General features: G+C 39.4%; 1 protein-coding gene across 1 annotated transcript in view; it reads right to left on the bottom strand.

Moving 5' to 3' along the window:
* The window catches only part of BAIAP3 (BAI1 associated protein 3), a 216,230-nt gene that overhangs the window by 16,826 nt on the left and 174,132 nt on the right, over nt 1-25,272 (bottom strand). The window contains exons 19-29 of the mRNA XM_075179602.1: nt 23,683-23,780; nt 23,125-23,176; nt 21,450-21,598; nt 21,028-21,151; nt 17,909-18,052; nt 16,074-16,169; nt 13,842-14,057; nt 12,667-12,735; nt 11,764-11,843; nt 10,007-10,115; nt 1,010-1,081 (exon numbers count right to left, since the gene is read on the bottom strand). Of these exons, the coding sequence (XP_075035703.1) occupies nt 1,010-1,081; nt 10,007-10,115; nt 11,764-11,843; nt 12,667-12,735; nt 13,842-14,057; nt 16,074-16,169; nt 17,909-18,052; nt 21,028-21,151; nt 21,450-21,598; nt 23,125-23,176; nt 23,683-23,780 (1,209 nt within the window). The remainder of the gene's footprint in view (nt 1-1,009; nt 1,082-10,006; nt 10,116-11,763; nt 11,844-12,666; nt 12,736-13,841; nt 14,058-16,073; nt 16,170-17,908; nt 18,053-21,027; nt 21,152-21,449; nt 21,599-23,124; nt 23,177-23,682; nt 23,781-25,272) is intronic.

The raw sequence follows: 25,272 nt of genomic DNA, 5'->3' as shown, positions 1-25,272 counted from the left end.
GTATGGCATAGAGCCACTAATTATAAAAAACTTGAGCAGTATTTAATCTAATGGTGTCAATAGATGCTGAGTAGCAGGACTTCTTTACACGAGCAAAGAGTTGAAGTGATTGTTAGAAATATTCAAATCTTTTCTACAAGGAATTGTAGCAGATAAGGAGTTCAGGGCCATCTTTTCCATTGGGCACGATGAGCAGGTGCCCGGGGGCCCCACGGACAAGGGGGCCCCATGGGCAGGGCTCTTAATTAGAATAAATAATCCTGAAAAAAAAACCTGCAAAAAAAACCTTCAAGGGTCACTGAGCAAGTACATCTATCTATCTCTATCTCTATCGCTGTATCTCTATACATCTATATCTATCTATATATCTATCTATATATGCACTGCTTTGCCCGGGGGCCCATAATGTTGTTAAGATGGCCCTGAAGGAGTTAAAGATATTGCAGACTAAAGCTGGGTACACACCTATGCGATCTTACTTCAGATGCGATTTCTGTAACGCTTTCACCAACGATTGAATGTTCCGTTCAGCATGCTGATTCAGGCGTACACACTTACACAATTTACCTTCAGATCTGTGCTCTTCATCTCTCATAACCATCTGCTGAACAGTTCGTGACTCTGTACACTCTACAGATATCTGCCTACGTTGGTGGTCATGAGTGCGTACACTCTTACACATTTTCCCGACATCGTTCCATCGTTGATCATGATTTTTAGTAAAGATATAAAACTAAATCAAGAGATGTGATGTGTTTGGTAGGATAAAACATGATCGTGGGAGCGTACACATTCTTGCAATATCTGAACAAACGGTCATGAATAGTGTGATCTGCACGATATTACATAGGTGTGTACCCAGCTGAACACAGGTTTGTAAATCATAACTATTATTTCATTATTTTCTGTGAGAACAGACTTTTAAGTTAAGTTGATTTTTGGCAGGCTGTGTAAGTGCCTCTCCAGCACTGACTACTGAATCATAAAGATAGTAATTAAAGTCAATCACCCGGTAATCTCCGTTCCGCAAGGTATCCAATGGTAACCCCTGTCCTTCTGCATGGAAAAAGTCTACAAGAGCCTGTGAAAAACAAAGCACTCATTAGTAAGATGGACTGTACAGCTCTGTCAGTTTCCCAGCCGTTACCAGACAGGTGCCTGAACCCACTGACGGCCCAGAGCGCCACGGGTCACTTCATGGAATCAGAATGAACTGTTTATCCCAAGATTTATAATAGGCACATTAAAGCAGTGATGTATTGTTTCACAAATTGGGATTCCTTTTCCTTTGAGCAGTTAAGTATTTGGGCAGAATTTACTGTACATAGGGAATATAATTCACATACCTGCATTTATAATTATGTACACACCGAGAATACAATGTTGTATTTTGTTGACCTACAAATTTATATCATCCAGAAACTAATTGTTTTGTAGTGTGTTCCTTTACCTTTTGTACAAATAATTTGGTTAGCAGTTCACTAGAGATCTGCAGGACGTTACACAGTACTGACTACAATATGGCAAAGGAAAATGTTTAAAAAATAAAAAATGTGGGCCTACAGCGTATTGCACAAATGCATCTAATTGTTCACTTAATACATACAAGAATATACCCACATTCTGCTTTTGGGAACACCCTTTAAAAACACTTTGCGCAACCATTTGTGGCATTTCAGATCCAGATGGAAATGTGCATTGTGGAGTAAATACATCACTTCAATCTGCCTACTATCAGTTGTGAGGGTTAATTAAATGGTAAACGTTAAATGGAACAGGGACGTTTTCTTACAGGGGTAAAACAGTAGGACGTATGTGAATATATGTAACTAATACAGAGATATACACTAGTCCGACCTTGGTTCTCAAGAGAACAGATGTGTTATCTATACTAAATTTCCTGACAAGAGTCTGTAATTTGTGATAAGTAGACACTACACAGGTCCTTTGTTTTATATATACTGTTATGTGAAAAACAAAGTCCACCCTCTTTCAATTCTGTGTTTTCTAAATATTGGTACATAATTAACAATCATCTAGTACTCACCAAGCCCTAAAAATTTAATATATCTAATCTCATATGACAACTAACCCATAATAGATTTGTCATTATTTTCAATAGAGGAGACAACATGAAAAATCATATGTGAAAAGTAAATAGTAGAGAAGGTGATTTGAGCCAAGTGTTGCTTATAAAGTTCACTTCATTATTTGTTCACTATAATGACATCCCTATATAAAAGCAGAAGCTTTGGAGCATCCAGGGTTATGCTAACACTATGTCAAGGAGAAAAGACATATGCAATGTTCTCAGATAAGAGACTGTTCTGTTCATCAGCCTGTGAAGAGTTCCAAACAATTTTAAGTCCATCATTCTATAGTGAGAAGAGTGATTAACAAATCGAGAACATTGAAGACAGATGTCAATCTTCCCAAGAGTGGGTGTCAGAGAAATTTCACCCAAAGATGAAACCAGATAAGGCCCCTGAGAAATCCCAAAGAACCATAATGCTACATCCTGTGATCTGTAGGACTCTGTCAACATGTTGAATGCTACAGTTCATGACTCTACCATGAGCTTTCATGGAATGTTGCCAGGAGAAAGTCCCTGATCTACAAAATAAAGCACTACAGTAGGTTTGCAAAGTTGCATCTGAACAAAACACCTGACTTCTGGAACAATGTCCTTGTGACTGATGACACCACAGTGGCCTTAATGCACTATGCCGTGTTTCATGATTACTAAACACAGTATATCACTATAAGCACCTTAATGAATGGCTGATGATGTGGGCTTGGTTTGCATATATGGATGCTGTACCAGAGTATTCTAGAGGACAATGTCAGGCCATCTGTCCAACAACTGAAGTTCGTCTGAAACTGGATAATGCAACAGGACAATGATCCTAAGCATATCAGCAAATCTACAACTGAATGGCTGATAAAAAGAAATAAGGTTTTGGAATGGCCAAGGCAAAGTCCAAACCTCAATACCATTGAGATGCTATGGAGAGAACTTACTAGAGCTATAGATAAAAAATGCTCGCAACTGAAGCAGTGTTGTGAGGAGGGGTAGGCCATAATTCCTAAAATACAACATAAGAGACTGATAGGCATATAAGTAATTGTGTTTAGAGATGTTCACTGACCCCCGTGTTCTGGTTTTGGATCTGGATTAACTTTGTGTTTTGGCAAAACCGCCCTTGCATGTTTTGGTTTTGGATCCCTATTTTTTTCTAAAATCCATATCTTTTTGCTAAAATAACATAATTTTGCTTTTTTTCCCCTACATTATTATTAACCTCAATAACACTAATTTCAAGTCATTTGCAGTCAATTTGGACCATCTTACAAGTCACAAAATTATTTTCATCCACTTTTCAAACAAAGACTGCAGCGACCTGGCTGGATGCTAAGCGACAGAGCAAAGACTCAAACACACGGCAGTTCCTAGCACATCTAGGAAACATTGCCACACAGCAGTGGCAGAAAAAAAGGTGGTGCAAGATGGAATTGTCCTTGTATCATGAAGTCAGTTATAGTTCATTTGATCGCTCCACCCGTTCCTTGGATAACTGTGCTAATTCTACAGCTAATACATGGCGACGAGCACTGACCTCCCCTCCCCCCCGGGATGTGTGCTTTTATCACACCCAGACCAATCTAGGGTGCCAGAAAATGCACTAAAAAGAGCCATTGTAATTCAGAACAAAAAGCAAGTTCTTCACTGAGCTTCGAATCAGCCCCAATTCACAAAAAAAATTAGAATATAGTTAGGTACCTTTGACGTAAAGTGCAGATTACAAACACTTTGTACAATACTGATGAAACAGCAGCAAAGTGGAAGGTAATACATATACACATCTATTTAGATATCCATGCTTACATTACTTCTGCAAGTAATGTTGTTCTTTGTTAATAAAACTGTTGTCCTTCTACCGTTTAATTTTTTTTTAAATAATCCTCCACCATTCTTTGGATGTTGATAGTTGATAGTATGATCAGGTGGAGTTACAGCAGAGGTGTCACTAATTCTGGTCCATTCTTTTACAGTAGACAAGACCAGATTTCAAAATGCTGTGCTGAGTCATCTGCATCATGAATGGGTGTCTAATATTTTTTGCAAAGCACACAACAGTATTTAGCACATGTAGGTAACATTGGCACACAGAGGTAGCTGAAAGGAAAAGTGGTGCAAGATGGAATTGTCCTTGGGCCCTCCCACCCACCCTTATGTTGGATCTTAAAAAGGACATGCACACTTTAACAAACCAAGCACTTCAGCGACAAGGAGTGCCACTTTTGAGGCTGATGTGCTTGGTTTGTTTGGGCCCCCACAAAACATGCTAACAATGGGCTTAAGGCACCTAAGGTAACAGTGCTGTTAATGAACTCTACTGTGGCAAGATGTTGTCCTCATCATCCTCAGCCTCATCCTCACCCTCAACAGTTTGTACATCATCCTCACACATTGTTAATTTATCACCGCTGGAATCCTCCATTACAGAAGTCTCAGTATTTTGATGTAATTGGCGGGAAAGGCCTTCCTCGTGGAAATTGAAGTTAATTTTTATGAACATCATCTTTTCCACATTTTGAGGAAGTAGTCTCCTACGCTGATCGCTGACAAGGTTTCCGGCTGTGCTGAAAACTCTTTCCGAGTATACACTGGAGGGTGGGTAGCTTAGGCAGTGCAAACCGAGTTGGTACATGGGTCTCCAAACTCTCATTTTTTCCTCCCAGTATGTAAAGGGACTGTCTGATGTGTCTATTTCTATGCTGTCATTAAAATAATCCTCAACCATCCTTTGGATGTTGATACTAGGATCAGGTGGAGTTACGGCAGAGGTGTCACGTTTTTTGGTCAATTTTTTTAGACCAGACCAGGGGGTAAATGTATGAAGCTCCAGGTTCTTCAACACCCGCGAGTTCAGCATCTTCAGCGCTTAAATTTAAAGCGGCGCTGCCTTGTAAAGGGAAACTTCCCTTTACAAGGCAACGCCGCTTTAAATTTGAGAGCTGAAGACGCCAAACTCGCGGGTGTTGAAGAACCCGGAGCTTCATACATTTACCCCCAGATGTCAAAATGTTGTGCTGAGTCATCTGCATCATCCCTGGGTCTCTTGGGAAAGCTAAGTTTTTCCTACAGCAGTTGAGTGAGAAACTGAAGGCGGAGATGCCGTCCTGTCACATAACACTTGAGCTGTCATCTTGCTCTCCAGAGCTCCTTGCATCTCTTCAGATCTGGGTCAGTTGGAAACAAAGAGAAGACATAGCTCTTAAACCGAAGATCAACCACAGTCGCCAAAATGTAGTGATCCGATTTCAAGATTTTTATAACTCTTGGATCCTGGCAAAGCGAATAATGTACTTGATCTACAAGTGCGACATACTTAGTGTAATTGCTTTGTTTAACCTTCAGTTTCTCAAGCTGCTTTTCCAAAAGTCTAATTAAGGGAATGACTTGACTCAAGCTAGCAGTGTCTGAACTCACTTCACAGGTGATTACTTCGAATGGTTTTAGCACCTTGCACATGCATTTTTGTTTCACTAACTTAAAAACACTATGCACTTTAACATAGGCTTTAGCAGATGACATAGAGGGATTACTATCCTCATGACTGGTGCCAGCACCTGCTTGGAGCTCCTGGTCTTCTGTGTACTGCTGTGAATCCATTTTGATAACACAGTACAATGTGACCACAGATTAAGAACAACACTGCCAGCCCTATTATTTCTATTTCAGCAATCACAATTAGCAATGGAGCATTGGCGCTCTCCTCTTTGTGTTTTACCTATATAACACAGTACAATGTGACTGCAGATTTAGAAGACCAAGCATGCCAGACCTATTATTTGTATTTCAGCAATAGCAATTAGCAATGGAGCTCTTCTCTTTGTGTTTTACCTATATAACACTGTACAATGTGACTGCAGATTTAGAAGACCAAGCCTGCCAGACCTATTATTTCTATTTCAGCAATGACAATTAGCAATGGAGCAATGGGACTTTGAAGAACACTGCTATCCCTCCATTTTCTTGTCTACCTATGACGCTGCCCAACTGCACTAGAGACTGTCAAGAACTGTGCTACCCTTTCTGTGTCCCTCTGTGAAATGGCGCTGGATCGCCGTGGAGGGCGGTACTTATAGAATCCAAAACTCGAGAGATCGGAGATCCGAAGATGTAACAATGACGTTTTGTCTCGTTTTCAATTCGGAGGCTGCACGAAAGTACTGAGCCAGCTCAACTCGGTACTCGGTTGTGCTTAGTTCGGGTGTGTTTTGTTCTCGGGGAACCGAGCCTGAGCATCTCTAGTTCTGTTTGAGTTTCATTTATTTCTGCTAAGTGTGGTATTACAAGCCAATGAATCATCATGCTGTTTGTTATTTTCCATATCAGATTGGATCTATCACTTGGCGAGTACACGATGAATGTTTATTATTTCCTGATATAATTCTTAATTAGAATGTCTCAATGGAGCATAATAGAAGAGTTTTGGAGTGAGTAAGTTCCTTCATTTCTGTGTTTGTCTTAAGTATTTCATTTTTTGTAGTACATAATTTTGTTTTGCGTTGTAAAACAGTGTTATTGTATTTATGAAGATCATTTTATTTTATTTCCATCAAATGTATTTTTCATCCTATTTTATTTTTTATTACATTTTTATGAGAAAGGTAGAAACTAGTGAAAGATTTAAGTGATGTAGACACTATACTGGGTAATGGTTACTCTGTTTTGAGAAAAGCATATTGGCAGTGCACATGGAATAGAAACAGGAATAGACTAATATGGAGAGATTCAATTGACTGTGTGGTGCTACCGGATATCGCTACGATGCTTGGCTGTGCACATTGCCAGACATTATGGTAAGAAATCTCTGCTCATTTGAACACTCTGGACCTGATTCATTAAGGAACGTAAATGCTGATACGTGTCATATATGCGTAAAATCTCTCTGCGCTTCCCCAGAACTGGACTATACGCCAGTGAACCCAGCAACTTCCAATTAATCTTGGAGCGCAAAGGACCCTTAGGATAGCCTACAATTTCAAGGGCGAAACGGGGAATAGATTGGGCATATGTCTGTAGTCAATGTACAGTAAGGTCGTGCCAAGTTCCAGCTTTGGCCATCTCAAAGGTACGTGTTTTTCTGTCGTTCCACTTGCACTAGCTACAGGTCAGGTGTAAGTGCTGATTACTAGTAATGACAGCTGTATATATATGCTAGAACATGCGTTGGCAGTCAGGAGCAACTGTAAAAATGCATTTTATGTCCAGTAGACATTAAGGACACCATGATAAATGTATTGGATTGAAAAAAATTGGAAAAAAAATGAATGACTATATTATTACAGGTGACTGTCATTGAAAACTTTTTTATTCCTGTGCATTCTTGTGGGACTTTATATTCCACATATGTATTGGACGTATCCTGTAGTGTTTTGTCTGTTAGAGCAGAGTGGACCTAGACCCGTATTCTAGAACAGAAGAATCTTCGGATCCGCTCCTAGTTGAATGCAGATGTGTTTTTAAAAAAAACGCAATTTAAGTTCGATTTGCGTGCCTTAAGGAACCAGGTCCTCTGTCTTCTAGTTGTTGCCCGAGGATCACGGGAGATGTAGTTCAGTCATAAATTTAGCATTAGTTTTAGTGCATAAGGTTGCCCATTCCTGAGACAAGCAAACAATGCAGACATATTGGGCCTGATTCATACTGAATTCAACTTGCAAGGAGTTTGAGTGTAGTTCTGACCACATTCAAATTCAAGTAGATCTCGAGATGTGTTTCCATATGAATCTGGGTGTAAGTACGCTCTGCCTAAACAGTACTTGTCGTATGCTAAAAAAGACAGAACAGACTGCAGTATACACACAAGCATATATGCACTATAAGGTTATATATATTATATATATCAAAATTCATACAAATAATTATTATAAAATAAATTAGCAATGCTGAACAGTATAATATATAATTGTATAATTGATAAAAATATCTCAGAAATAAAATGTATAGTGGTAGGTGATTAACAAAATAATCATTTATAATACAGATAAACAAATAGAATAAAATTAACACCATACAGTAGGCTGCTCTTGTCTCAGATACCAGTTCCAGGTATGAATCTAGAATACACAAACAAGAATAAGAATGCCAAACATAGTATTATTAATTATTTCAATGATCAATTTTTTAAATAATTGATAATACTACACTATGTTTGGTGCGCTTTGTCTTGTTTGTAATTTTTTCAGAATTTTCTTGACTTAAATACATAAATAAAGATGTCCTTAATGCGTACTGTACATACAATGCATTGTTATTGTCTATCTTACTTACATACAGATGTTCTGTGCTAGTTAATAGCACACATATGTGTACTTTTCCAAACAAAGACTATGCAGTGACAGTCATCACTACCAGTCGGCACTTGTAGCTGGTGTACATGATACAGCTGAAACAAGCATGATTAAGGGAAACCCAGGACTTGAATGGGCCAGAAGTGCGTCAGCCTGCCCTCACTGTAGATTGCCTACGTCCGTCTGCCTCTTCCCGTCACCGTTCAGCCCTTCAAGTCGTAAATGTCATTTGTGTTTGGATGTGAATTGCATGTAATTGCGTTCATTGGCGTAAGGTCAGTATTTAAGCATGTAAAAAGCTATTTAATGCAAGATACGGCACAGACAGCAAAGTGCTTTATGAGGGGATGGCTGTTCTACCCTATATTAAATTATGAAACATATCCTTTTAGCTATGATCATGTGTAGTTGTTTATGTACACAGTGGGGCTAAAGGTACCCCTTCTATGCGATAAGCTGTCACGTGGTCTTCTAGCCAAGAGGGCGGTCTCTTTCACCCAATCTGCTATGTGCCCTCGGTGCTGCCCTAGCCAGCGGTGTCCGAAAATGCACTGATGTTGGGATAACACCATGTGCACAGAGTAAGGCACGTAGCACTAAAGCATTTAATTTTTTAATTTATTGAGCAGCCCTATCCCCAAGTCCTCCTTCTAAGGGGAGCCAAAGATCCAGTTCTCTCAGGTAAGATTTGGGAGAAAAGGGTCCACCTGAGGCTTGCGGTGTCGGTGGGCCTGAAGACCCTCACCCCTAAACAGCGTATAGCTTCGGGAGTCAGGGATGTGTAGTTATCCCCCTAACAGAGAAAGGGCACCTGAAGACCCTTATCCCTCTCAGATGTGATGCGTGATTATATATATATATATATATTACAAGTTAACCCGTGCATGATACTCATGCATTCTAGTCAAATCAAGCTACTTAAGGTGTTAAAAAGGTTTTTGTCATGCATTTGGGCCATAGCCCAGGCCTCCTCAGGGGAAGAGCGTTACTTCCCGACGTAAGCGCCCTTTTTTAACGTGGTTTTGTCCACATGTCACCACCTCATAATTCTTCTCCATCACCTCATCCTTCATTTTCATCGCCACATCTATCCAGATGTCTATCCAGACACAGGGATCTCTCTCAGCGGTCCTGAGTATCACACTCCTCTCACTCTGTCACCCCCGGCAACCACCAACCACTCCCCACTGTCACCCCCGGCAACCACCAACCACTCCCAACTGTCACTTCTCCTTCAAGAAATATATATATATTTTAAATCTTTATAAATACTTTTAACAATTAACAAATTAAATTAACAAATTAAAAACATCTTAGTATACCAAATTTCAGCCCTTTCTGAATTTTTTTTCCCACACACACTAAGAATTTAGTAGGTCAGTGTATAACTCCGCCCAGCAGGTGGCGCTGCAGCTTGGTTTTATTTTTTACACACACACACACACACACACACACACACACACACACACACACACAGACTAACACACGCCACTAAGCATTTATATTATAGATAGCAACATCTCAATTTAAATGTATGAGTACGTACACCCTAATTGTGTCCCATAGTATCCCTAAGTACGTGTAGGACCAAACTGAAAATAGATCTTTTTCATTTAGTATTGTATATTATGGACTTATTTACCTCCAGTGTATAATAGAACCGTCCATAGAACTCTACAGACACTCCTCTGTTGGAGTCCACAGCATCAATAATGAATTTCAACAGGAGCCACCAGAGAGCTTCGAGGACCCTATGGAAAAGACAATGAGAGGTGTATATGCAATAAATGTCAGCGCACCGTCACTGTGACGTGGCACTGTGCTATTTTGATTGAATTCAATATTTACTGTTGTGAAACAAATCCTCAGAGATCCAACCATTTAAGATAAACATTGAATAACTGCATCAGTTTGAAAGTATATTAAAGAGGATTATTGGGTACTAGTCTCTTTCATAGCGTGAATTGAGGTTGACAATCTGTGAGTAAGCCTTGAAACCTGGGCTAACATCCTATTCAGCAAAGCTGACAGAGAGCTAAGTATCCAATTGTAATGCTATGTGGGGTATACAGGTGCCATTTAAATAACTGTTACTAAGCAGATTGATTCTCTAAAGCCAAGTGACACTAATATAAAGAGGTAAAGTTCTGTTTAGTATATTTGTACCAGTTCTGGAGTCACACAATTGTGGCAGTCAAAAACAAAATAAAAAAAACACTATAAACTATTCAAAAATGACTCAGTAACATGAGATGCCGTGTTTGAGACTTGCTAACTGTGACTTGGGTGCCAGAGCCAGAGCCTAGCAAGACCCCTGCAGCTATATACAGCTCATTAGAAATTATATACATTAAGTTATAATGTACTTTAATATCATTCCCTAGAAGACCACAGGTGATTACAGGAAGATTGGTTTCTCTACTAAAATAGCAAAAGATGATTAGAGATTCCATGCGGCGTGACACTAGGAATAACCTTACACAAAGCTCAGCTTTAATCAGAGATAATGCAACCAGTAATAATTGTGACGGGTTGAGGAACCAGCATAGGGAGGGAGGGATCTCTCTGAGATCTCACTTAGAATGGATACTTACTTAGGTAGTACAGAGGTGGCCCACAAGGGGTTAACTTACACTGACCATCAGTAATTTTACATCTTGTGGTCCTGATATTAATATTAATTAGAGGCCGTGGGAAACTGACATAAGCTTACGTGGTTGTTACTCCCTGATTAGATGGTAGTGCTTCCATTACAGGTTATAAAGATGAATAGCCAATCACAAACCAACCTGCTGCTTGGTCTCTACGGGAAGTCCACCTTGGCGCTCTAATAATGATAATGACCAGGCTATTTTTAAATAAAGTAGGAAACTATTTCTGGCCAAATAGCAGCACCACAGAATCCTTTACATTACCCTTCTAATTGCAGTCCAGTGGGATATGTATATGTTCCCAAGCAGGAGAGAAAATTTGAATACCTATCTAATTCCTATCTGGCAACCTATCAGATCAGCCAGTGTTTGTGAATGAATCTCATCACTCATCCGCAGCTTATCTCGATATATGAGGAGTGGGTGGACATTTAAATGTGCGTCTGTTGGTGGCCTCAGGAGACACAACAACTAACAGCCAGTCACACACTCTGGAAAACACAACATTCCATGGGGAAATTGTGCAAACAGAACAGATATCATTTTATAAAAAATGAACAGATTCCAAGAAATTCAAAGGTGAAAACTGTCTTCTAATCTTCACAATGTGAAACTAATTACTGAATCGCTTTTCCGATCATGACCATTTATCCTGAGCACTCTGTCGCTGCAGATTGTAACCTCTTCCTGTTCTTCACCTGTATATTAATGGACTGAGATGAGATGTACGAGACAATCGTTTTCTTACCTGTACAGGTTTTCCTTCACCAAGGTTTCACTTAGTATAATTAATTTGTCATCAAGATATTTCATTAGGGGAGACACAGCCTGAAACAGATTACACACCATATGTCAGTGATTAAAATGACAGATAAATTACTGACGTCTGAATGAATGAGCTGTAAAGTCCAAATTAATTATGATGATCGTTATAATTATCCTTCATATTTGGGGAGTTCTTCGTAAACATGATAGCAATCACTCTGACAGCATGCTAAAAATACACCAAAGTGCTTAACAAACCTGAACCCAATGCAGCAATAATGGCAGGTTTATTACTTAGGTTACATTGCTTCCAGCCTATGGGGTTTATTTAATAATGTGGTATAATCTGCCAAATGTACTGTCACTCATAGCAGCCAATCAGATTTTAGTTGTCAGTTTTTTAGTTCCGTTTACAAAATGAAAGCAAAGTTCTTATTGGTTGCTATACTGTCCAAAGTGCATAATAATAGTTTAAAACGCACTGCAGACAAGGGTCTAAAAAAATAAGCACAATCTGCTGTCCACAAATGGTACTGCACCAGATGTAAAAATTTTTTTTTAAGGAAACACGTGTGCCGCAGAAGAGAATTGGGGTGCCTACGCCACTTGGACAACCAGTTATACAGCTTTACCTAAAAAACGTTAACTAAACTTTTAGCTATTTATTTGGTTAATTTTACCCAATTGTGCTTTATCTTCCATTGTAATTTAAAAGCAATGCATTAACTATTAATATGTTGAAATTATTATAAAGATTCAATATTTCAACTCTCACAAACCATATTAAACACTCACAAACTATCTTCACTGATAACCCGGCTATTTCATCCTACACATTATCTAGTAAGAGGGGCAATGTTAGACGGTACAGAACTTAGATACATACCTCATCATTCTGAATGGAGTCTGGAGACAAGCTTATATGTTGTATATATTTCTTTATGTCACCGATCATCTGCAGAGGCAGGAAAAACGTTTGTGAATGGATTATATATACCGTACTTCAGGAATATATGCTGACAAATCAGATCGATTTCTAATGGTCGCAGTAAATGAATCAATTCAATGTCTGTTTTGGTCATTTTAATCAGAGATGTTCAATGACTGTGTTTTGGTTTCGGTTTTGGATCTGGATTAACTCGTGTGTTTTGGTTTTGGATCCCTATTTTATTTTTGTAAAAATCCCTATTTTTTTTCTAAAATCACATAATTTGGCTCCTGTTTTGTTCCTACATTATTATTAACCTCAATAACATTAGTTTCCAGTCATCTCCAGTCAATTTTGTCAAGTGACAAGAACACTGCTACCCCTCCTGTTCTGTATGAGCAATGGCACTGGAGACTGGAGAGTGACAAGAACACTGCTACCCCTGTTTCTGTATGAGCAATGGCACTGAGCAATGGCACTGGAGACTGGAGAGTGACAAGAACACTACTACCCATGTTTCTTTGTGAGCAATGGCACTGGAGACTGGAGAGTGACAAGAACACTACTACCCATGTTTCTGTGTGAGCAATGGCACTGAGCAATGTCACTGGAGAATGGAGAGTGACCAGAACACTTCTACCCATGTTTCTGTGTGAGCAATGCCGCTGGATCTCCTGGGGTACTTATGGAATCCAAAACCCGCAAGATCCGGCAATGCAACAATGACGTTTTGCCTCGATTCAGATCCGAGGACGCGTGAAAGTACAGAGCCGGCTCGCGAGCCTACTCGGATCCCCTAGGTTCGGGTGGACTTGGTCTTCAGAAAACCGAGACCGAGCATCTCTAATTTGAATAATTATACTCTCATAAACATAAAAAAAAAAATCTATTTTCAAATTCAGTTATTTGAATTTGTAATATAATCACTTTATCTTCAGGGAAGGAGTTCCCTGAATCCATCACCAATCTGTAACATTTCATTTACGTCTATTGTAATATGGTAGAGAACAGCACTCATCCTGTTTACAACATTCTTAGAATGATGGATCCATCGCTGTTTATGAATAAGTTGGACTCTTTATGGATAATGTTAGAGTACTTCTAATAGATACAATTAATAATGATTTTCATACCTTTTCGGTTAGATGTGAGATCATGTTCTTGGCCTCTCTCTGCATGTCTATATCAATATTTTGAAGCTGGGTACTCAATGCCTTCTGGACCTGCTGTTTCCCATCTGATCCGCACGACTGTTCCACCGCCGTCTCTAGAGACTTCCAGTCTAGATCTCTCAGGACATTGCCCATGAATTTTCGCACATGCTCGATGTTATTTAGGATTATACAGAGCTGGTGAAACAAATTCAGCACAAAAATACATATGAGAGAGCACTAAAGATGAGACTAATGTAGACTATTGACAATATTAAGGGGTGGAAAGACAAGGTCTTCCAGCTGTTAAATTACAATTGATGCCAGTATACATTGCAAGTACAATTTAGGGGTCAGACAGACTAAGAGGATTAAAAAAAAGTTATTTTGGCAAACGAATGCACCTGCCTCACCGAATGAACATACAGAAATCAGTCACTAGGACGTAGTAATTCAACAAGTAGTAGAGACATCACTGAAGCACTAGGTAGATCTACGACATTTGGAATGGTCATGACCACAAGGATTCCTGCTTGTCTGGCAGGCAGGAATCCTTGCTGCAAATTAAGTGGTGCTCCATGGGGGAAGGAGAAAGAGCCGCGTCAGCTGCGAGACTGAGCTGCCGTCAGGCAACAGTATTACTGCCTGATAGTATTACTGCCTGATAGAACTTTGTTTAGACTTTTGCAATAAACCCCGGCATCCAATCAGCATTCAGTTCAGGACAGGAAATGGAGAACATCCGTCTACTGATAGAAGTGATTGTTTGTTGCTGGAGCCAGGTAATACAACCTCCATATTACAGGTTAATATGCCCTCTAACCACCAGATTGGGGTAAGCTTTGCCAAGAAGCGACCAGGGTGGGCTCAAAATTGCTCACTATCCACCAGAGTGGGCTTTACATTGTCCAATATCCACCAGATGGCGCTTAGCATTGACCACTAGTCACCAGGTTGACATCAGCTCTGTATACTAACCAAAAGAATTTACTTTGTACTATATACTATTCATCAGAATGTACTCTGCATTGTATACTAGCAACAGAATGTACTTTATACTATACTATTCATCAGAATGTACTCTGCATTGTATACTAGTCAACAGAATGTCCTTAGTTCTATATACTATTCATATCAGAATGTACTTTGCATTGTATACTAGCAACAGAATGCACTTTGCATTGTATACTAGCAACAGAATGCACTTTGCATTGTATACTAGAAACAGAATGCACTTTGCATTGTATGCTAGAAACAGAATGGGTGTATGGAATCATATAACGTGAAATCTAGTGAAGTAAGAGAAGGGGAAAGGCAGGTCCAAAATTTGCACCAGTTCATACTTCGCATCATGGAGTTTCCCATCCTGCCCACATCACTAGGAAGTGAGCAGGAATGCCGGAGACCGACCAGCTCTCCTGAGAGACCTACCTGGATTTCGGGGGTTTCCTGGACGTTCCTGTAAAGTGGCCAAGTATGGATTAGTTATGCAACTGATGAGGTCAGTTTTTGTCAGTGAAATTTTTGGTTTAATTCAGGTGAATATGAAAACTGTCTGCTTCACTAAATGCAGGCCATGGGTACACTTCATATCCCAGCAATATGTGGCATAAAACTCTTTAGTGTAAAACAGAATAATTACATGCAGCTAGTATCATGTTACATCAGCCTCTAGAAATATGAGTCAAGTGTAATAGAACTGTTTTTGCTTGACACTAAATCAGACATGCCCTAGGAGGAGGGGAGGGCGTGGTGACATTTTGCGTCACCATAGCCCTGCCCCCACTATAGGAAAGCCGAAATTCATGGCATTGAAAGCCCCACCCACTTCATTCACTGCCGTGAATTTTGCCAAATTTTCGGGAGTTTTGCCTACTCTTCCGACTCCCCAAAATTCGGGAGCCTCCCGGGAATTCCAGGAGAGTAGGCAGGTATGCACTAAATCATTATCACAGCCAGAACAAGAGTCCTAGTGGTTGGGGTTATCAGTAATAACAGAGGTTAATAGTCAAGAGGGAAGTTAACAATACCGTGGATAAATTGAGTCTAGTGAATCTTAAGTTTGGCCCTGCACACAATACAAAAAAATGTAATTAAATGTATATTATATTACATTGTTGGTGTTTAATTATTGTTACATACATCATACTGTCCAGACATTTCGACCCTGGTGGAATAATATACATCTCTATACTTCACCAGCTCACAGCTTACCTGCTCTGTAACAACAGCTTGTCCAGCTGACTGGTGGCTTTTGTCAACTTTACGTTTAATCACTTCTGAATAATATATTGCAGATTTGCACATATTCTAAAATGTAAAACGGACAAGTTAAACCACACATTTTGAAGAGAACAGCACTCAAAAATAAGCCCTAATTAACTTTAAGTAAAGTATATTTTCTTCACTTGTTGCACAGACGTTTGTTTATACGATTTCTTTTTATTGTGCTTAGTCTTCTAAAAAATGGCGCCACCTCAACTGAGATGTGTAAGAAAAATGCCACTTGTTTCTTATTTGCTAACTACATATATTATCATAAATTAATAAATGTAATTTTGTTTTAAATGAGATAAAAGGCAAAGGATCCACGGTGTGTTGGCTTTTCAATTTAATGAGATGTAAAGGTTGTTGCTGATCTTCTGGGGGTATATCTACTAAAATGTGGGTTTCAAAAAGTGGAGATGTTGCCTATAGCAACCAATCAGATTCTAGCTGTCATTTTGTAGAATGTACTAAATAAATGAGAACTAGAATCTGATTGGTTGCTATTGGCAACATCTCCACTTTTCCTAACCCACAGTTTAGTAAATATACCCCCCTGGTCTCCATGGATGTATGGAACAGAATGTCCTTTGTATACATGAAAACTCAGTAGCAAGAGGTTAATATAAAATAGTACTTTATGTATAAAATTGCAATATCAAGCTTACAATAAAGTTAAAAAGAATGAATTCTAATAATAAGTAGGTGGAGGTTGCTGACTAGCAGGTGAAGTATAAATTCAGATTGTCTAAATGATGGTTAATCTAAGAATTAGCATTAGCCGACCGTGTGGCAAATTGATGCTTCAAAAGATATAAATTGATTGATTTTGAATCCCAATGTATTGCTTTCAACCTTAATATAAGTTTGATATTGACATTTTGTACATAAGCTTTAATTATATTATACTCGTTGCTCCTGTATTTTCCAACTACAATTTTAAATAGGAAACTTTGTGTTCCGTATGGAGATGCAGTCACTCTGTGGCATAGACGAGGCATCAGTGGTCGAAGTGCAAATTTAGAAGTGGCGGAATGAAAAATTTAATGGGGATGTAATGAATGGAATTTGATAGTTGTACAATGAAGACAGGAGGAGAAGAGGCGGTATGGCATACCACCGTATACACCCCCACTTTCACCGCTGTGTGCCATATAGACGTGCTAAGGAAAAAAATATTAATGAATTGAATTGTTTTGGCAAATGAAGAGGATGTTCCTTCTTCACTGGGACCTAAGCCTGCAGCCATACAGGTTTGTCCTCTATTTATATATGTGACACAAAGGGCTAGATGTACTAAGCTGCGGGTTTGAAAAAGTGGGGATGATGCCTATAGCAACCAATCAGTTTCTAGCTGTCATTTTGTAGAAGGTACCAAATAAATGAAAGCTAGAATCTGATTGGTTGCTATAGGCAACATCCCCACTTTTTCAAACCTTCAGCTTAGTAAATCTAGCCCTAACTGTTGTAGTTTTGTGTCCATGAGCTTGAAGTGTCTGTGTTTTGAGAGGATTAAGGAGAGCTGCAGCATGCAGAGAGCTGGTAATCCGTTTCCGCTCAGCGATGCCACTTTCAGCACTACAGTTACTAGATGAAGATAAAGATAATCTTGGCACAGGAAGTTCCGCAGCAGCTGGAGAAAAATAGTTGCCTAAATATTATAAGTACCACTAAGTCCATACTCAATGTACAACCACTGGGAGGAAGAGCAGACTACGATCACGATGCAGTATGTGCCACAAAGCGCCACTTGTTTACATATATACTTTGGTTTTACAACTTACATCAGAAAGCTGGGTTAAGAACGCAAAGGCCTCTGAGGAGTCCGGCCAGGCGAGCTGTATCCAGAACTCTTTGATTTGTGAGAAGCAGTTAGTGACATCCACTGCCGAGCTGCTGTGCTTAGATAGAGAGTCCACATACTCAAGCTGTGCAAACAAGAGACAGTACAGAATTGCTGCGCACTAATGATTCCAAGACAAACTCTGAGACGTGCATGAGCAAAAAGTAGAGGCAAGGCTTATCCAAGCAGAAACAATGGTAACATAGCATTAAACATCTGTAAACAAAGCTTAATATATCCAATTAATTCAATAATGTTGTTGTGCATGGAACAATTGTGATTCCATGACTTACTACTCATTTATTATGTTGGTATGTCTGTAAAAATAGACAAAAGTTCAACAAAAAAATAGCTGCAGTAAAGACATATATTAGCGACCAGATAATATACCAAGTCTACACAGACCTTAAGGCTGGGTACACACTGCAGTGTTTTCAGCTGAGTATTGGTCCAATCGCACAATAAACGACCGTTCAGCCCGATATCACATTAGCGTGTACGCTCCAAAGATGAACGATTATCATTACAAAGCCCATCGTATCATTTGATTTGATTTTTAAATGACTAAAAATATGGTTCAGCGATGGAACGATGTTGTGCCGATTCTGCAGTGTGTATGCACTCAGGACCGGCAGTGTCCATAGATCTCTATGAGGTGTGCAGAGTTTCAATCTAATCAGATAATGGTTATGACAGATGAAGAGCACAGATCTGAATGTAAGTTGTGTAAATGTGTATAGTGTGTACACATGAATCGGCTGCTGATCCGGACTTTTTTTTTTTAAGTAACTTTTTTTTATTGTAAAGTAAAAAAAAAAATACTAAAAATCTACATAAAGTATTTTATTAGTTAATTATTATAGAAAATGTGATTGGAATATAAAAAGTGAACTGGACTCTTATATCTGTCATAGAAGCTGTAGTTTCTCTGGTCAACACCGCAATACTTCCCATGTCTTACATCCTAAGATCATCATAAAACTCACAGCAATCACAGATACCTTCACTCGGGAATAATACTCCTGCCAGTGAATTATTTCACCACAGTGGGTTAAAGAGTTGCTCCACTTAAGTCCATTTATTGGTATGTACTATCTGTGGGCTGTAAAGACTAAATTAGCAGCACTTACAAACTCCAGTCTCCTGGAAGTGCCACAGTGGTCATCAGCAGTTTGAATTTGCAGTTGATGTCAAGCCACGTGTAGACAGAGGGTTATGTCAAAAGAAGTTCAAACTGCAGAACAATTTATTATAGGTTGAATAGTTTAAGTGTTACAGCTCTGTGAGCCAGGCATTCCTTCCATCTGACATTATTATAGTCCACTGTCCTGCTGCCCCCACTTACAATTTGCCAAAATTAAAAAGAGAATCAATGATGTCGATAAAATAATATCAATAATCCCCCATCTCATTGATTTCTTCCTAGTTAACATGTATAAAATGTCTTTGTACACCAGACCAGAGAGAACTGACTAATAGTTGTTCAACTATTCAACACACGTCTGGGTATAGAGTTGGTCAACTATTTACAGATCCTCTGATTCTTCGTTGTTAGTCCAACACGGGAAAGTCCCACTGTTTCCTTATATAAACAGAATTATACCTAAAATGCAAAGTTTTGAAAATGGAGACCCCTGATTGTAAGTATTTCACATCTGCCTCCTGCCCTGGTGAAGTGGCATGTCCTCAGTACATAAATAAATGACTAATCAAATTAGGAACAATGAAATATCGGGGGCAGCACGGTGGCTTAGTGGTTAGCACTTCTGCCTCACAGCACTGGGGTGATGAGTTTGATTCCCGACCATGGACTTATCTGGGAGGAGTTTGTATGTTCTCCCCATGTTTGTGTGGGTTTCCTCCAGGTGCTCCGGTTTCCTCCCATACTCCAAAAACATACTGGTAGGTTAATTGGCTGCTTTTAAATTGCCCTTAGACTCTCTCGGTCTGTGTGTGTGTATGTTACGGAATTTAGACTGTACGCTCCAATGGGGCAGGGACTGATGTAAGCGAGTTCTCTGTACAGAGCTACGGAATTAGTGGCGCTATATAAATAAATAGATGATGATGATTAAATAAATAATCCCCCAAGTTAGAGAGATAATGACCTCCCATTTACACCTACATAACTGTGTGAACATTATGGAAAGTTATGAAGCTAGTATAGCATAAGCATTAAAAGAAGGTTGCATATATTTATACATGTATTTATATATTGGCTTATTCATACATGTTTTATGTATAAGAGCTAATATTATACGAAGTAATATTGTGACTGCTGGAGACTGAATATGTTTATAATTTGCTATATACCCCCCCAGCTTGGTCCACCCTTTGTACCCCCCTTCGATTTCTCTGTATTCCTTATAATTTGTGAAAACTCAATAAAAACGTATTAAGTTAAAAAAATAACTCTGAGACTGAGTTATGTCACCAGACTTTCCGATAGGGTCTCTCGTCCTTAATAAATCCTCTGTACTTTACACTGGTTCCTTTTTTATCCTCAGTTCAATAAATATAGACGTCCCCGAGAGAAATGAGATGAGAAGGAATTTGCAGACTCCAAAGAGTTCCTAATATAGGATCTGACTCTTTCATGTTTGTTTCCAAACGGTGTCACCGACAGAGGCTATAAAGCAACTGTTCATCAAGGGAGCCTCCGGCTGTAACATCTGTGCAGCTGCGACTAAGATTCAAAGGCCATATGTCCTGCTGCAATGTTGTATGGGCTGATATAATAATCAAATGTACAATGTAAACATTCTAAAAAATGTCACTGAAAAACCTGGTAACCTGTTTTAGGGCTCAGAGCAGAAGTGTTAACCCTCTCGATAGGGAATATAAAGTGAGGTCCTAGTATCGTCATTTGGGGTCTTATGATAATGACATACAATGGCACAATGAGATTTGGGGTCTCAGCTACAAGAAAAATGGTTGATTATTGCTTTGAAGGGACCCCAGTGTCAAAAACAATAAAGATGATATATAACTTATTTGTGGTAAACCGTGCCGGTGAAACATGAGAAAAACAAAACAATATTTTCTTATGTTATCCAATACCTTGTCCACTTCAACTGCTCGTTGTATCCGGTCAGTGGTCTTTTCGTGCACAGTTTGCAGCCAAGTGTGGATGGACACTTTAAATAGATCGTGGAATCCCATCAAGGCCAGCGATTTGTTGTCTCTGCGATACCATAAGGATAATAACTGCTGTGTCATGTGATCTGCGTAATATTATCTCAGTGGAAATACGTAATGTTGGCTACATCGGTTAATAAACACATTGGTCTATGTGCTCATTGGCTGACAGGAATGGCGGGAGTGCCGGATGAACAGATCACGGCATGTGGGCCTAGCATGTGGGATTAAGAATTCAATGTCCTATAAAAAGACAGTATGAGGCTTTATTTTAACAATAAAGATGAATATTGCCATTTTATTTATATCTAACATCAAACTTTCCAAAGGATGAAATCACGTACTTTAAAGGCAGGTAATCCCTAAAACGTCTCAGTTCATTGAGGGTAATGTAAAGCTCAAATAATGTCTCTCCAATGGTGTGGTTAATACGGGGCTCCTCTTGCTCTGAAGCCTTCAGGCTTTCCATTGCGATGCTCACTTCATCAGCCACCTGTAGGACCAGAACACAAGGCATCGTAACATTCTGAAAGATTACTGAGCCACACAGTTCATCAAACCATGGAGTGTCCTCACTAATCCTATTACTCTAGGTAAAATTGCAGAAGGTGCAACAGTCTAGTGACTGACGTACAATACATTTAAAGGGGGCAGTAGCTCATCTGAAATAACCAGGAACATACATATAAAACAATGATACGCCAAGGTGTGTGCAATAGATCAGAAATGGATTTAAAAAAAATTAATCCCCCCAGCTCGAATGCTTAACCCTTTCGAGTTCTTCCAAATCACCCACTTTTTACGATCCCTACCACCCAAATATTTACTACGTCCCCTTACCCCATTCGGAAACCTTTGCAAACTTCACCCCATGGATAAGGGTATGATATCACAACTTTATAATATCTTTCTTGAATCCACTATCCATCCGCAACTCTCACATGAAGCTCACTGGGAGAAGGATCTGCCCCCCCCCCCCCCGAGTGAGGAGGCCTGGGAGCACATGAGACTGGGCATAGCTAAAAGCTCCATATCGACTAAACTAAAAGAAACATCCTATAAAATCTATTATCGCTGCTTTTATACCCCCACCCGTCTTCATTCAATGTTCCCCTCCTCGTCACCTGACTGTTGGCGGGGTTGTGGCCACAGGGGATCAATGCTACACATCTGGTGGACTTGTCCAGTTATCACTCCCTTCTAGGACGCAATCCATGGCTTTATCAACATGCTATTTGAGGCTCCCGTGGCGAGGGACCCTTGGATATTTCTCCTTTGTTATCCTCCTCCAGACCTTGATAAATTTTCTAGAAAACTACACATATCCTCACAGCCGCTAAATCCCTTAATTGGAAACGTAGCTCTTTTCCATCTCTCTCGGCCCTTAAAAAGCAAATCTGGCACGTGGCAGCCATGGAAGAAATTACGTACTATTTACATGATAGAGGTTACGCTTTCAACCGAGTGTGGGCTCCCTGGCGGTTCACAAAACGCTAGTTCCCCTCTGACCTTTAACGACTCCGTTGTGACCCGTGTGCAGCGGGCAGGACTCTGCTCCTGTCCCGCCATCTCCTGATCCTCTAACATTCATATTTTCACCTTCTTTCCGATTACACTCATGCATCAACCTTTGTGGTCTTCCCTTCCCCTTCCCCTTCCCTTCCCCTTCCCTCCTAATTCTCCTTCACCCCTCCCCCTTCCATTCTACTTTTTCCATTATTGTTTGTTACATTTATACAAAAGCAAAAAAGGAAAATATGGTCAATATAGCTCTCAAGTTGTCGAAAGACGTTTTCTTTAGACTCCATTACAATGTTAATGTCCTTCTATGTATACTTTATAAACTTTTGACTTCGTATTGTATATACCTTTTGTTGTCTGACCATTCAAAATAAAGAATTTAAAAAAAAAAAAAAAAAAAAAAATTAATGTTAAAAATAATTTAAACCCAAAGTGCCAGTGCCCATTGGTCAGTCAGCCTCTTGTCAGCATAGGAAATAGCCAAACAATAGGTCTTACCAGTTTTTCTAGCTGCCGGTAGGTGATACTAAAGTAATCTACCTTGACGATACTAGGGAGAGAAGAAACACTTGTCATATGCTACAGCATGAAAAGAGTAAATATAGCAAATATAAATATGTAGCAATTTCCAAGACATCTCTACCTTTTCTATCATTAATATCACATACAGCATCAATTGGTACATTACTTACACTTTTATAACTAGTTGAATGGCTCCCAACAATCACTGTTTTTACTCCTTGTACCTATAATTTATTTTTACACCTTATTTTCTAGACATTTAGGATCGAAGGAAAAACCAGACATAAGTAAAATACATATGGGGCTAGATTTACTAAACTGCGGGTTTGAAAAAGTGGAGATGTTGCCTATAGCAACCAATCAGATTCTAGCTGTCATTTTGTAGAATGTACTAAATAAATGACAGCTAGAATCTGATTGGTTGCTATAGGTAACACCTACTCTTTTTCAAACCCGCAGTTTAGTAAATCTAGCCCATAGAGTACTATGACAATCCCTTCTCAGTATTATTAACCTGTAGACCCCAGAACTGACCTGACAAAGTGCTTGTTGTACACATTCTGGCTTTTCTCTATATCTTCATGAACTGCGTCTGCCAACTTCACCAGACACCTGAGCTGTTCCACATCGTTCTAGAACACAGAGTATTTCACTGAGACACTTTCACTAGTTGGCTATGGTGGAACCAGACAAACACATGTAAAACACTTATTGCAAAGTATGGGGCATCTATGTTCATACATTATGTGCAAGAGATAACTAGGCAATTTGTATTCATTTACATTATTATTACAATCTCTCTTTTTGCTGACTGGCAGCGGTAGGTGGTTATGAGCTGAGGATAAAGGAGATTCTCTGATAACCTCATTGATTTGAATTAAAAACCCGGTGTCATTATGAAAACAAATACAAACACATACATTGATGTTAACAGGACAGTTCGTTTGTTGTCAGTAAGACACATTGATGAGCATAGAGAAGAGCAAATACTCATTTTGCTTACATCTTCACAGCAATTGTCGATGTTATGGAAATACTTATGGACGTGTGGGCCAAAATGTCTGCAAAAGTTTGTGGATAAGAAGCCTGAGTGTACCTAGTTTTATACCTTAATGAGATGGCAGGGTGGAAAAGGCAAATTTAAGGAGGTTTTCCCTGGTTTACAGGTGAGTACACAGCAATTCTCTGTGATAAAATGACCTGATTTTTCAGCATGCTCAGAGGTGGTTTAAACTAACTTTCATTATACACTTTTATAGGGACACAATTTGCGCATTCATGTTGTGGCCATGTTGTGACCCTGAGCGCAAATAAAGAAGCCGTGTGAGCCTGCATTGTTTGTGCTTCATAAATTAGATTTATTGGCGTAGATATATGTAAACAGAGCTGTCCAGGGAGGAGTAATATAATGCAGGTCACTATTATCTGTAACATACAAAATATCTTCTTTTAGGTTTAGTTCCACCTCACGAATAGGAAAATGTAAAACATTAGAAAGTTACGTAAGCAGATGGAACACATGCTGTCATAAATAAAATTACAGGACCCCGAGGGAGAACCCCGTAGCTTTGGGATCCTCACATCAAACTATGGACCTCATTTAGAGTCGGACGCAAAGTCCGGTATAAGCGCATCTAACCAAAAAACACTACCACGCATGTGCAGAAAGCCCCAAATCCGCCTGCATCTTGGACGCAATTAACACTTGCGACAGCTTGCGACTCGCTGCCAGAGAATGGGAGGAACACGGATTTGTGAAGTTGTGACCTTGTAAATACATCCTAGTCGCAGTGAGGCGCAGACGCAACACACGTCAAAACAGGGCTAAAGCTGTGCGGCAGGAATTAGGTGGTGCAAGCGTTAGCTAACTGCAGGAACTGCTCGCAGCTCCATAGGGTATTAAGAGTGGGACGCAACTGGGGTTTGCTTGCCACTCGTAATACCCTACCAAGCTGCAGCACACTCCCACTCCTACACTTTTTACACAGACTTTGCGTCTGACTCTAAATGAGGTCCTATGAGGCTACTTTTCTAATCTGCTAATGAAGTTATTTATTTTTTTAATCTGATTTTTCTATCTTAAGAAAATGCAAGAGACTAAATTACTTACATATACCTTATTAG

Source organism: Mixophyes fleayi, chromosome 7 (genome assembly GCF_038048845.1).
Source record: "Mixophyes fleayi isolate aMixFle1 chromosome 7, aMixFle1.hap1, whole genome shotgun sequence".
In the NCBI taxonomy this organism is placed as follows: Eukaryota; Metazoa; Chordata; class Amphibia; order Anura; family Limnodynastidae; genus Mixophyes; species Mixophyes fleayi.
The sequence above is the reverse complement of the archived record's forward strand: the minus strand, read 5'-3'. Positions and strand labels throughout refer to the sequence as shown.